Raw genomic sequence first — 11,215 nt, forward strand, 5'->3', positions numbered from 1 at the left:
CTTGACCATGATTCCGAATGCCTACTGAGTGACTATGAAATAATAGAGTCTGGATGCTTCTATTCTGTACGTATTATTGCAGTGATGTTCAGCTTCTGTGTTGAGGCACACTTTTGTTGTAAGCTCTTGACCAGTGGGAAAGGAAAGGATATTTACTCAGGCAATGGGATGTAAGATACTGCCCATCCTTTCTGGGCCAAGGCCCTAGAAAGTCTGAATATAGCCATGAGAGTGTGTCATGGTGGAAAAGTTGAAAACCACTCTATTAGTTTGTGACATAATCTCTACTTTTATTTTTCCCCTTCATAATCCTGTCATATCAGGAATCTCTCAGTGCAAGTCTCAGAAGCTAACCTAATTGGTTCTGGAACAAGTGAACATTGGGTCGATGATGAAGGGCCCCAGCCAAAGAAAGCCAAGGTAAGCTGGCCATGGTAGAACCACCATTGGCAGCCATTAACTGATCACATTTCACATTTCTGTCCTTTAGTATCTAGAGTGTCCCAAAAAGGAGAAAAGGGTGATAGTCTTTGTATGTTGCCCAGGCAATGGCTATCCCAGGTTGTCATGCAAAGCAAGAATCTTTAGGTCATTGATGGCCTTGGGATACCTACATATGTTTTTCAATAAGAACTCTTTAAAAATAATAAAACAAACATGCTTCCTTCCTCAAGTGTCATGCTGATGGTAGTTGAATAGGACTGTTATGTGTAAATAGCAATTTCTTCATGGCTAGATCTCTCTCTTATCCTTTCTGGGCACTTTTCCTTTTGGAAGGGAAGGTGGAATTAAACAGTGGAAGAAAGCCAGTGACTGTTGAGTTTGGAGGGTCCATATCTTGAGCCCAGGAAACTAAAGCCATATAGAAATAAGACGTAAGTTGGGCTCAGACTGATGTGAAAAAGGAGACCATCCATCCATACCTATACATGGCAGGGATATGCATATATCCCATGGATATTCTAAATCAGCTAAGGAAATGAATGCTTGAGGAATGCAGGCATGTAGTACAGCATGATGGTTAAGACATTGCTTTAGTTATAATCAGAACTGGATTCAAGTCTAAAACACAGCTACTTAGTAGCTAGCAAATACTTAACCTCTTTTTACTTAGTTATCCTTATCTATAAAATAGAGATGATAATAATTCTTTCCCTTCTGAGTTGTGAGGATTAAATACAGTGATACATGTAAAGTGCCTTACCTATTTTCTGTCACATATTAAATATTCAATAAAGGGTAGTTGCTTTTAAAATTATAATAATAATTATTGTTCAACAAATATTTCCTTAGTGCTTGCTATATGCTGGGCAACCTTGAACAAAGCTTGTTCCGTGTTCTCACGAACTTTGCAGTCTAGAGGTAGCGACTGCCATGTAGTGTTTTGGTAGCACTTAACACATGGTTGGTTAAGTAGAAATAAGCAGAGTGTGTTTTTTAGGACCAACAAGAGGAATTAAATTCTAATTTCTATTTGAAGGGTAAGTAGGAGTTAGTCAAACAAAGACTTGGAAGAGACCGTGGCAGGCAGAGGAACAACATAGGCAAAAGCCCAGAAGCAAGAAAATGGTGCTTTGGGATTCTATAGTAGCATATTAGGTAGGTAATATAGGTGACATATTAAGGCTGCAGCCTAGAGTTTGGGATGGGTGGCTGGGAGAGATGTACAGATAATGCAGGAGAGGTAAATAGGAACCATATCACGAGAGCAGTGGGAAGCAGATGTAGATAAAAATCTGGAGGGTTAGAGTAGGAGGAGAGAAAGAGCTCGAGGGGAGATTAGGAGAAGTGCTGGGAGGCTCTGGACTAGCTCCTTGTCCACAGTTCCTGGTGGTGGGCCAGATTGATAGGGAGAGTTGTCTTCCCCTTTCAGGCTGAAGATGAGGCTTTACTCTCAGAAGAAGATGACCCCATTGATCGACGTCCATGGACACAGCAGCACCTTGAAGCCGCAGACATCCGTAGGACACCATCGTTGGCTCTCACTCCTCCACAGGCAGAGCAGGAGGTGGACGTGCTGGACGTGAATGTCCGTGGCCCAGGTCAGCACCTGCAGGCCTTCCCCTTTTCACTAGGCCATGCCTGCCCTGGGTTCTGCAGTGCTGCCCTCATGTTGACCCCACTTAACGATATGCCCTCTGCCAATTGCACAGACTCCAAATCAGCTTGAGGAAATGAAGGCTTAAAGAATACAGGCATGCAGAAATTATGAACTTAGATGAGAAGAAAGGGAAGGATTTCACATTGCTTCACATACAGCGTGCTTGAGAACAAACAGGCTGACTCTATGGGATAGATTTCAGTAGGATAGAAAGATAATATCCCAAATCAGAGGGCTAGAGAATTAGTTTAGTTGACACCTTAACACATATAGTTCTATTAATATTGTATATTTTAATACGTCCAATTTAAAGAAACATAGCACTTAGAAACTTGAACAGTAAAGCTTGTTCAACTTAGAGAAGAGCCCCCAGCTTAAAAAGACTCTTTCCCATTACTCTTTACAGAAAGGAGATTATTAGAGGAAAAGTAAGTGGCAAATGTAAAACTAATTGCCAATTAGGAAGCACAGGGCTTTTTTTTTTTCCTATAAGAATAACTTTACTCAAATTGAACTATTCCATCAATAGAGTTAATTGAACATTAATGTCCTTCTCCTCCTTGAATACTTTTTGGAATTTTCCTTTCCTGTAGATGGGTGCACGCCACTGATGCTGGCTTCTCTCCGAGGAGGCAGCTCAGATATGAGTGATGAAGATGAAGATGCAGAGGACTCTTCTGCCAACATCATCACAGACTTGGTCTACCAGGGTGCCAGCCTCCAAGCCCAGACAGACCGTACCGGTGAGATGGCCCTGCACCTTGCAGCCCGCTACTCGAGAGCTGATGCTGCCAAGCGTCTCCTGGACGCAGGTGCAGATGCCAATGCCCAGGACAACATGGGCCGTTGCCCTCTCCATGCTGCAGTGGCAGCTGATGCCCAAGGTGTCTTCCAGGTAAAGAACATGAGAAGAGTTGGTTCCTTATGGATCTATGAAGTTTTATCTTTGTTAAAACACTTAATATCCCATTATATTTATTCAATAATTCTTTGAGAGAATAAGGCAGTTGGTAGAGTCATGCTTGCTAGACAGAAATCAGGAAAAGGGAGGCAGGCAAACCGACCTAGCTTTATACAGCCAGATAGTGATAGAGCCAACAGCAGATAACACCAGTCTTCTGATTCTTAATCACTGTTATTTTTGATGTGCAAAATGCCTCCCAAAGGCATAGATCAGATACCTGTTATGAAGCCTTTCACTAGTGTCAGCTTCTCCCTGTAAATTTATCTGACCATATGGGCTTTCAGCTGCTCTTTGGTGGTTTTCTTGACATGAGTTCACAGTGTACTCCTTGATGCCCTTTTATTTTACCCTTATGAGGAAACTGAAAGCATTCTGAATCATCTTAAACTGTATACCATAATTGAAGTTATATTTTCCCACATCCTTCTTCTTTCTTTAGAAAGTAGAAGTATATCACTTTACATGAGCTGTTGTCTCTTGAGCACCCATTTGTTTGTACATTCATTCATTCATTCATTCAACAAATATTTATTGATTGACCATGGTAGAATCTTGGGCATAAAGTTAACAAGACATTCCCTCCCCTTCAGGCACTTACAGTGTAGCTTCAGCTCTGATGCTTTTGTTTCTTCTCTTAGCTTCATTATTTTCTTTAATCCAGGTGACTCTGTTTTCTATACTTTCTCCCCTTCTAGATTCTGATCCGCAACCGTGTAACTGATCTGGATGCCCGGATGAATGACGGGACCACACCTCTGATCCTGGCTGCCCGCCTGGCTGTGGAGGGAATGGTGGCAGAACTGATCAACTGCCAAGCAGATGTGAATGCAGTAGATGACCATGGTAGGGATGAGAGGCAGGGATTCAGATTCTTCCCTGCAAAGCATGTCTCTAAGGAGGAAAATTGTCACATGATCCTTAAAGAACTGTCTCAGATCTGAATCCACTGAAGATTCATTCATTCATTCATTCTTCCTTTTTAACATACTGAGTTCAGAGAACTGAGCCAGTGGGAGGTCCATAGAAGAAGATGGGAAGGGATGTTTGGACCTCAAAGCAGGTCTATGAAAGGTAGATTGTGTAGATTCCCGGGGATACCACTCTTGATATGAGAGCTTATAAGAGCTAACTTCACTAGGGGTGTTATGAGTTATCCTAAATAGACATTCTGACATGTAATAAATAAATAGGTTGTTGTCTTTAGTGTGTGATTGGTAGATCCTCCAATGGTAGATTCTGCCATGTGGAGGACGTGGGTACCATAGACAAAGGATCCTTTTATGTAGAGCTCTTCTGAAGGCTAGGCAGCCTCTACTGAAGTATTTCTAGAAAAGAGGAACAAGAAGATAATACTTAGATTTTTCCTATGGGCCCCCACAGAGAACTGGCTTTTTGTTGCTCTCTGGGAATTTGAAGGTTTCCTTGTATAATCATGATGTTTCCTTATACTAGGAGTAGGACATGTCCTTCTACTCTGTCTGCTTATGAAAATGTTCTTCCCTGCAGGAAAATCTGCTCTTCACTGGGCAGCTGCTGTCAACAATGTGGAGGCAACCCTTTTGCTGTTGAAAAATGGGGCCAACCGAGACATGCAGGACAATAAGGTACAGTCTGGGCTCTGAGCTGGAGGACAGGCATAGCAGCACCTCAGATTATAAGGCCTTGCTTTTTCTCCTGTAGCTCCTCTTGTGATGAGTATAGACAAAGAGGGAAGCAAGTTGGACAGGAACTGGTTCCAGAAAGCTTGAGGAGGAAGGGTATTGGGCTTATCCAGGGCAGTGTCAGGATTGAGCCCTCTGTCTACTCAGCGCTCAGTCTGACCCAGGCTGTGCTGTAAATAACTCGTGTAGCCTTCTCTGCCTCTCTTCTCTGACATTTCCCTCCTCCTGCTCTCAGTTCTGTCCATGCTCACTTTCTTTTCTCTTGTGTGTTTTCATTTTTTCCCTCTGCCCTTTTCTCTGCCATTGACACCATGATGTTTTCCTGTTTGCTTTTCTTCCTGAGTTTTATGTCAGGCTTCCGCTCTTTCACTCATCTTATCTCCTCTCATTCATTCCTCTGTTCCTTTATTTTAGTTCTTTCTTGAACATGTTTTGTCTCTTCTTCCTTTTACTTTCCCTTATTTTTCCCAGTTCTGTACATGCTTTAGGTTCTTCCCCTCCTACCTGTCTTATTCCTACCTGTCTTATTTCTAACTCTTCTTCGTCTTTAAACCCTATTTTGATGAGCTCAGTGCTCTTTTAAGTGACTCTCTGGCTCAGGGGCATGCTTAATTTCACACATTCCCAACTAACATGATAATGCCCTCAGTGGGGCAAAATTTGTTCTTGGAGAGAGGCAAAATAATGTTACTGTTTTGTATAGAAAGTACAGATGTCCCTTCAGTACATAGGTAGATATATAGCTTATCTATGGTATTAAAATTTCATGTAGGGTGGCAGTTAGGAAAAAAATGTCTAAGGGGGTAATAATAACAAAAAGATTAAGAAACTGCTATATGCTCAAGAACGTTATTAAAATGTGCTCTGTGTGGGCCTTTTCTGCAGGAAGAGACACCTCTGTTTCTTGCTGCCCGGGAGGGGAGCTATGAAGCAGCCAAGATCCTGTTAGACCATTTTGCCAATCGGGACATCACAGACCACATGGATCGTCTTCCCCGGGATGTGGCTCGGGACCGCATGCACCATGACATTGTGCGCCTCCTGGATGAGTATAATGTGACACCAAGCCCTCCAGGCACTGTGCTAACTTCTGCTCTCTCACCTGTCATCTGTGGGCCCAACAGATCTTTCCTCAGTCTGAAGCACACCCCAATGGGCAAGAAGCCTAGACGGCCCAATGCCAAGAATGCCATGCCCACTAGCCTCCCTAACCTTGCCAAGGAGGCCAAGGATGCCAAGGGTAGTAGGAGGAAGAAGTCTCTGAGTGACAAGGGCCAGCTGTCTGAGAGCTCAGTGACTTTATCCCCCGTTGATTCCCTTGAGTCTCCTCACACATATGTTTCTGACACCACATCCTCACCAATGATTACATCCCCTGGAATCTTACAGGCCTCACCTAACCCTATGTTGGCCACTGCTGCCCCCCCTGCCCCAGTCCATGCACAGCATGCACTGTCTTTCTCTAACCTTCATGAGATGCAGCCTTTAGCTCATGGGGCCAGCACTGTGCTTCCTTCAGTGAGCCAGCTGCTGTCCCATCACCACATTGTTCCCCCAGGCAATGGCAGTGCGGGGAGCTTGGGTAGGCTACATCCAGTCACTGTCCCAGCAGATTGGATGAACCGCATGGAGATGAATGAGACCCAGTACAATGAGATGTTTGGTATGGTCCTGGCTCCAGCTGAGGGCACCCACCCTGGCATAGCTCCCCCGAGCAGGCCGCCTGAAGGGAAGCATATAACCACCCCTCGGGAGCCCTTGCCCCCCATCGTGACTTTCCAGCTAATCCCCAAAGGCAGTATTGCCCAGCCAGCTGGGACTCCCCAGCCTCAGTCCAACTGCCCTCCAGCTGTTGCAGGCCCCCTGCCCACCATGTACCAGATTCCAGATATGGCTCGTTTGCCCAATGTTGCTTTCCCCACTGCCATGATGCCCCAGCAGGATGGGCAGGTTGCTCAGACCATTCTCCCAGCCTATCATCCTTTTCCAGCCTCTGTGGGCAAGTATCCCACACCCCCTTCACAGCATAGTTATGCTTCCTCAAATGCTGCTGAGCGAACACCCAGTCACAGTGGTCACCTCCAGGGTGAGCATCCCTACCTGACACCATCCCCAGAGTCTCCTGACCAGTGGTCAAGTTCATCACCCCACTCTGCTTCTGACTGGTCAGATGTGACCACCAGCCCTACTCCTGGAGGTGCTGGAGGAGGTCAGCGGGGACCAGGGACACATATGTCTGAGCCACCACGCAGCAACATGCAGGTTTACGCATGAAAGAGTCTGCCTCCAGTGTAGGGACAGAACTGCCTATTGTAAATGCTGCTGAGGAACAAATGAAGGTCATCCGGAAAAGAAATGAAGAAATCTCTGGAACCAGCCTCTGGAGGCAGGAGAGAGGAGACGCTCTTATCTTTTAGATAATGCAAGGGAAGCAATTTTATCAGCTTCACTGGGTATCCACAGAGTTTTTTGGGGGAAGGACATGTCTCCTTCTAATCTCTTGCCCATCAAATCAAGTTCATGGAAATGCAAGATGAATACAAGACTTGGGACCATGTTTACTCTCTTCTATTTGGAGAATAGGATGGATGCCTGTTGTAGTCAAGACAGTCTTGCAGCTTGGACTGCATTTTAAGCCCTGGGGGCTTCTGCCATATCCATGAGAAGATTCTACAGTAGAGTCCTCTTGAGAATTGTGCCCTGGAATTCTGCCTGAGTTGACCTATCTCATCTTCTCATCCTTGGAAATTCTTTGGACTTCATTTGGTGCTTTAATTTTTGCACCTTTCTGTGGTTATAGCCCCACCAGCATGTTCTAGGGCAAGACATTTGTGCTTTTAATCATTCCTGCTCTGGAAAGCAACTTCAGCCTCCTTTTCCCCTCCTACTTTCCCAGTGTCCCTAGGAGTCTCACAGGGTTTACTTTGGTTATGGTTCTCAGCATAAACCTTTCAGGTGTGTTTCTTTAGAAAATGGACATATTACACTCTCCTACAGAATATGATTCCTAGAAGAAGAAGGGGAGCAAAATATATTTCTTTGAACCCATTTTGGGAACAGGAGATCTCTTCAAGAGGCTGCACCTTAGTTCTCTTGCCAGCATGTAGGGCTTTGTATAAACCTTACCAGGAAGAAGGATAAAAATCTGTTGTTTTTCCATTTGTGGGCCTCGTCAGTGTGAAGTTCTATCCTTGGCAGCATAGCTACTTTGACCCCCTTAAACAAACAAACAAACAGACAATGGTTTGGAATGTTGGAATGACCAAGAGATAAGCTAACTCATGCAAGAAGTGGTTACCCGCTGACAGGTCCCTCCCTTCCCTTCCTGCCAAGCATTCCATTGACTGCCAGTGTGAAACACATTTGTTCTCATATCTTAGAACCCTCGGCCTGCTTCACTCACTCACCCAGCAGATGAAGCTAGTCTTAGCTGTTGAGCCTTTCCTTTCATATGTCTCCACAGAAGAAAATGTCTTAGACGACATTCCCTTGTCATTTAGAACTGAACTTTCCTCAGCTCAAAGGACCCAGTGACAGTCATCTTCTTTTTGTCAGGTGATCAGTCTCTTCTTCCTGATTCTCTTTCTGATCACAAGCCTGTTCACCAATCTTCCCTTGACATTGTATGGTCTGAGTTACTGGTGCACCCAGTAGGTTCTCACCGAACACATGGATTTTCTATGTTCAAGTACAAGAAATAGAAAGTTGGCCTCATTTTCTAGGGTGTAAGCCAGCCCTATAACAAGATTGGAAAGGGAAGAGCTATGAGGCAGCCTTTGCTATTTTTTGCTACTATTTCTTTTCCTTTACAGCAATCATGACATTCCCTTTTAGGCAACTAGCACAGACACTTATCAGCGACACTTTCCTTTCCTAGCGTCACCTTCTAGATGATAATGGACAATTACAGACTTACTGTCTTTCTCATCCTCATGTTTAGATTGTGATTGCATCTCACCTGGGTCTGCTCTCTGTATTTGTGGTCTTGGCAACTGCCTTGACCCTCTGTCAAGGGCAGAAGCGTTCTAGGCATCACTAGAAATAGGAGGAAAATAGCTTTCTTCCTCTTCTCCCTGACTCAGCTAATAATTGGTCCTGTGGCCACACTGTCACCTCTCCTGGTACTATGATGTCATGACACCTGGAAAATTAGTTCCGCCAGGGCCTTTTGTGGATATTAATAGGTAAATTGCCTACTCTGTTCGGTTTGCATAATAGCCTTCATTCCTGCCTTGGCTGGGAGTGTTTATCAGTGCTTCCCAGTTACCTGATTATCTGTCTGTGGCCCTGTATGGAAAGCCTTTGTGTCTGGTAGCATGGCAGTCTACAAATGGTTTTTTCAGTCCTGCCCAAGTTCATTTAACCGGTAAAAATAATTAGTTCTGCCCTGACATAAGCAGATTGTTCATTCTGTATTTTATTCTCTCACGTGGCAGCTCTAGTAGCCCCTTTCATAGTGTGTAACATTTTATCATTCTAAATGGTGACTCTATCCTTGGACCCATTTATTAATTCACAGATGGGGAGAAGCTATCTGCATGGACCCCACCACATCTGCCCCTCTCTGTTGTCCTGTTCCAGCCTCATTTCCTCAGAGTATCAGCCTCTGATCCAGCAGCGTGGATCTTTTATAGCCTCCTCCCTCCCCAAGCTGAATGTAGGCCTAAGTTGCTTGTTTCTCCTTCTTGGGATCCTTTGGGTTTTGGGGAAGGGAATGTGAAAGCTGCCATTACAGACAACAGGCTTCAGTGATGAGAAGGAAGACACTGCCTTTCAAGCATTTATGAATCTCCTAGATTTTAAGAACCCTTGAGTTGTATAGAATCTAATAAAAGAGAAGGTAAGATGGGGCAATCACTTTCTCTTTGGGTTCAGAATTGGAGACTAGGTTTTTATGGAACACATCTTTTATGCCACGTATAGGTCACCCCTGCCCCCATTTTTGGTTTATTTTTATTTTAAGTTTTTCCTTTGACTCATCTTCTGTCTGTCTTTGGGGATAGATTTTTTGTTTAATTATTTGTTTCTTTTGTTTTTTGTTAAGCATCATTTTCTGACTTACATGATGGTGAGGGAGGGAGAGGTTTGAGGGAAAGAGAGACTGAGAGTTAAAGATTTTAATGTAAGCAATCAGCTAAGATGCTCGAGTCCATTATGTCATCTTATTATTAAATTTGCTAGTTCATAATTCTCGCATAGAACAGAACCAAAGGTCTGAGGTTTTGTTGGCAGGTGGTTTGGAGATTTTGGCCTTAACCAGTACATTGAATGTATGATGACTGAGAGGACATGTTGATATGCCCTGAGGCTCCCATTTGTAACTGTCTGGTACTATGGTTCCTTCCTTGTGTACATTTCCCTTAAAAGTGATATTATATCTGTTTGTATGAGAAACCCAATAACCAATAAAATGACTGCATATTCCTAACTGCACATAGTAAGGAAAATGCACACTTTGTTTTTACTTTTCAAAGTTTCATTCTAAAAGTAGTTAAGATGAAATTTATATGAAAGCATTTTTATCACAAAATAAAAAATGTTACATGTAAAGCTCAGTGGCATTGCAGTTTTTTCTGTTCCTGCATCCCTGGTCTTGCAATGATTTACCTCACAGTGTCATAATTTGCTGAGAGAGAAATCATTTTCATTCTGAATCCCACAAAGCCTAGCACTAGGCTTCTTTTTTCCCTTCTCCAGGCAGATCATAAATAAATGCTTTTGAGGAAAAAGCTTCTGTCAAATAGAAAGCATCATAAGACTGAGTTGCTTTTCTGTGCACCAGCTGGTGACAGATGGACAATTGCTCAGGACAAACTGCCTTCCACTGGAAATGGGGAGTGTTTGCTAAAGCCAGAACTAAGAATTGGGATAATATTACTATATATATTATAGTATATAATATAACTATAGTATATAATATAACTAATAATATTGATGGTGCTGTTATTAAACCATTAGTTTGCAATATTATTCCTCAAATTAAATTTGGTATAGAACTTAATATATGCAATTATAAAATAGTATTTTGCACATCAATCTGTTACCAAGTTCATTCATACATTGTAAAGTCAATCAGTGAGACATTTGAACCCAAGTATTTGACTTTGGTGATAAGTATGGCATTAGCAGTCATATCAAGCTAGACATCGAGTTCATTTCCATATTCTATTAGCTTTGCAGAAACTTCTGCATCACACATGCACAATTCTAAATGGTAACAGTATTTTTTTAAATGACTTGACTTAAAATCTTGGGATATGCTTCAGTTAAGCAGATCAAGGAGGCTTATTCAAGATCTGCACAAACATGTTCTAATACAACTGGTAGCATATATCCTGAGAGTGTTATAATTTTATATAAAACATATTTGAGTCCTCATGTTGGGTTTTGTAGTGCTGTAAAAAGAGTGAATTTGAGAGCTAAGGAATGACTTACTAGGTCTGGTTCTCTGTAGGCTGGCCTCTCAGAGCTGGAGTTGCCTCTTCAGGC

The 11,215-nt window shown here is 43.1% G+C and overlaps 1 protein-coding gene across 1 annotated transcript in view; it reads left to right on the forward strand.

Moving 5' to 3' along the window:
- The window catches only part of NOTCH2 (notch receptor 2), a 155,681-nt gene extending 145,400 nt beyond the window's left edge, over positions 1-10,281 (forward strand). Inside the window, exons 29-34 of the mRNA XM_004420593.3 lie at positions 324-420; positions 1,874-2,042; positions 2,695-2,996; positions 3,761-3,908; positions 4,572-4,669; positions 5,612-10,281. Of these exons, the coding sequence (XP_004420650.1) occupies positions 324-420; positions 1,874-2,042; positions 2,695-2,996; positions 3,761-3,908; positions 4,572-4,669; positions 5,612-7,000 (2,203 nt within the window). The 3' untranslated portion in view covers positions 7,001-10,281. The remainder of the gene's footprint in view (positions 1-323; positions 421-1,873; positions 2,043-2,694; positions 2,997-3,760; positions 3,909-4,571; positions 4,670-5,611) is intronic.
- Positions 10,282-11,215: the final 934 nt, after the last annotated feature.

This window comes from Ceratotherium simum, chromosome 2, assembly GCF_057802395.1.
Source record: "Ceratotherium simum simum isolate JZ-2026a chromosome 2, ASM5780239v1, whole genome shotgun sequence".
NCBI classification, from domain to species: domain Eukaryota; kingdom Metazoa; phylum Chordata; class Mammalia; order Perissodactyla; family Rhinocerotidae; genus Ceratotherium; species Ceratotherium simum.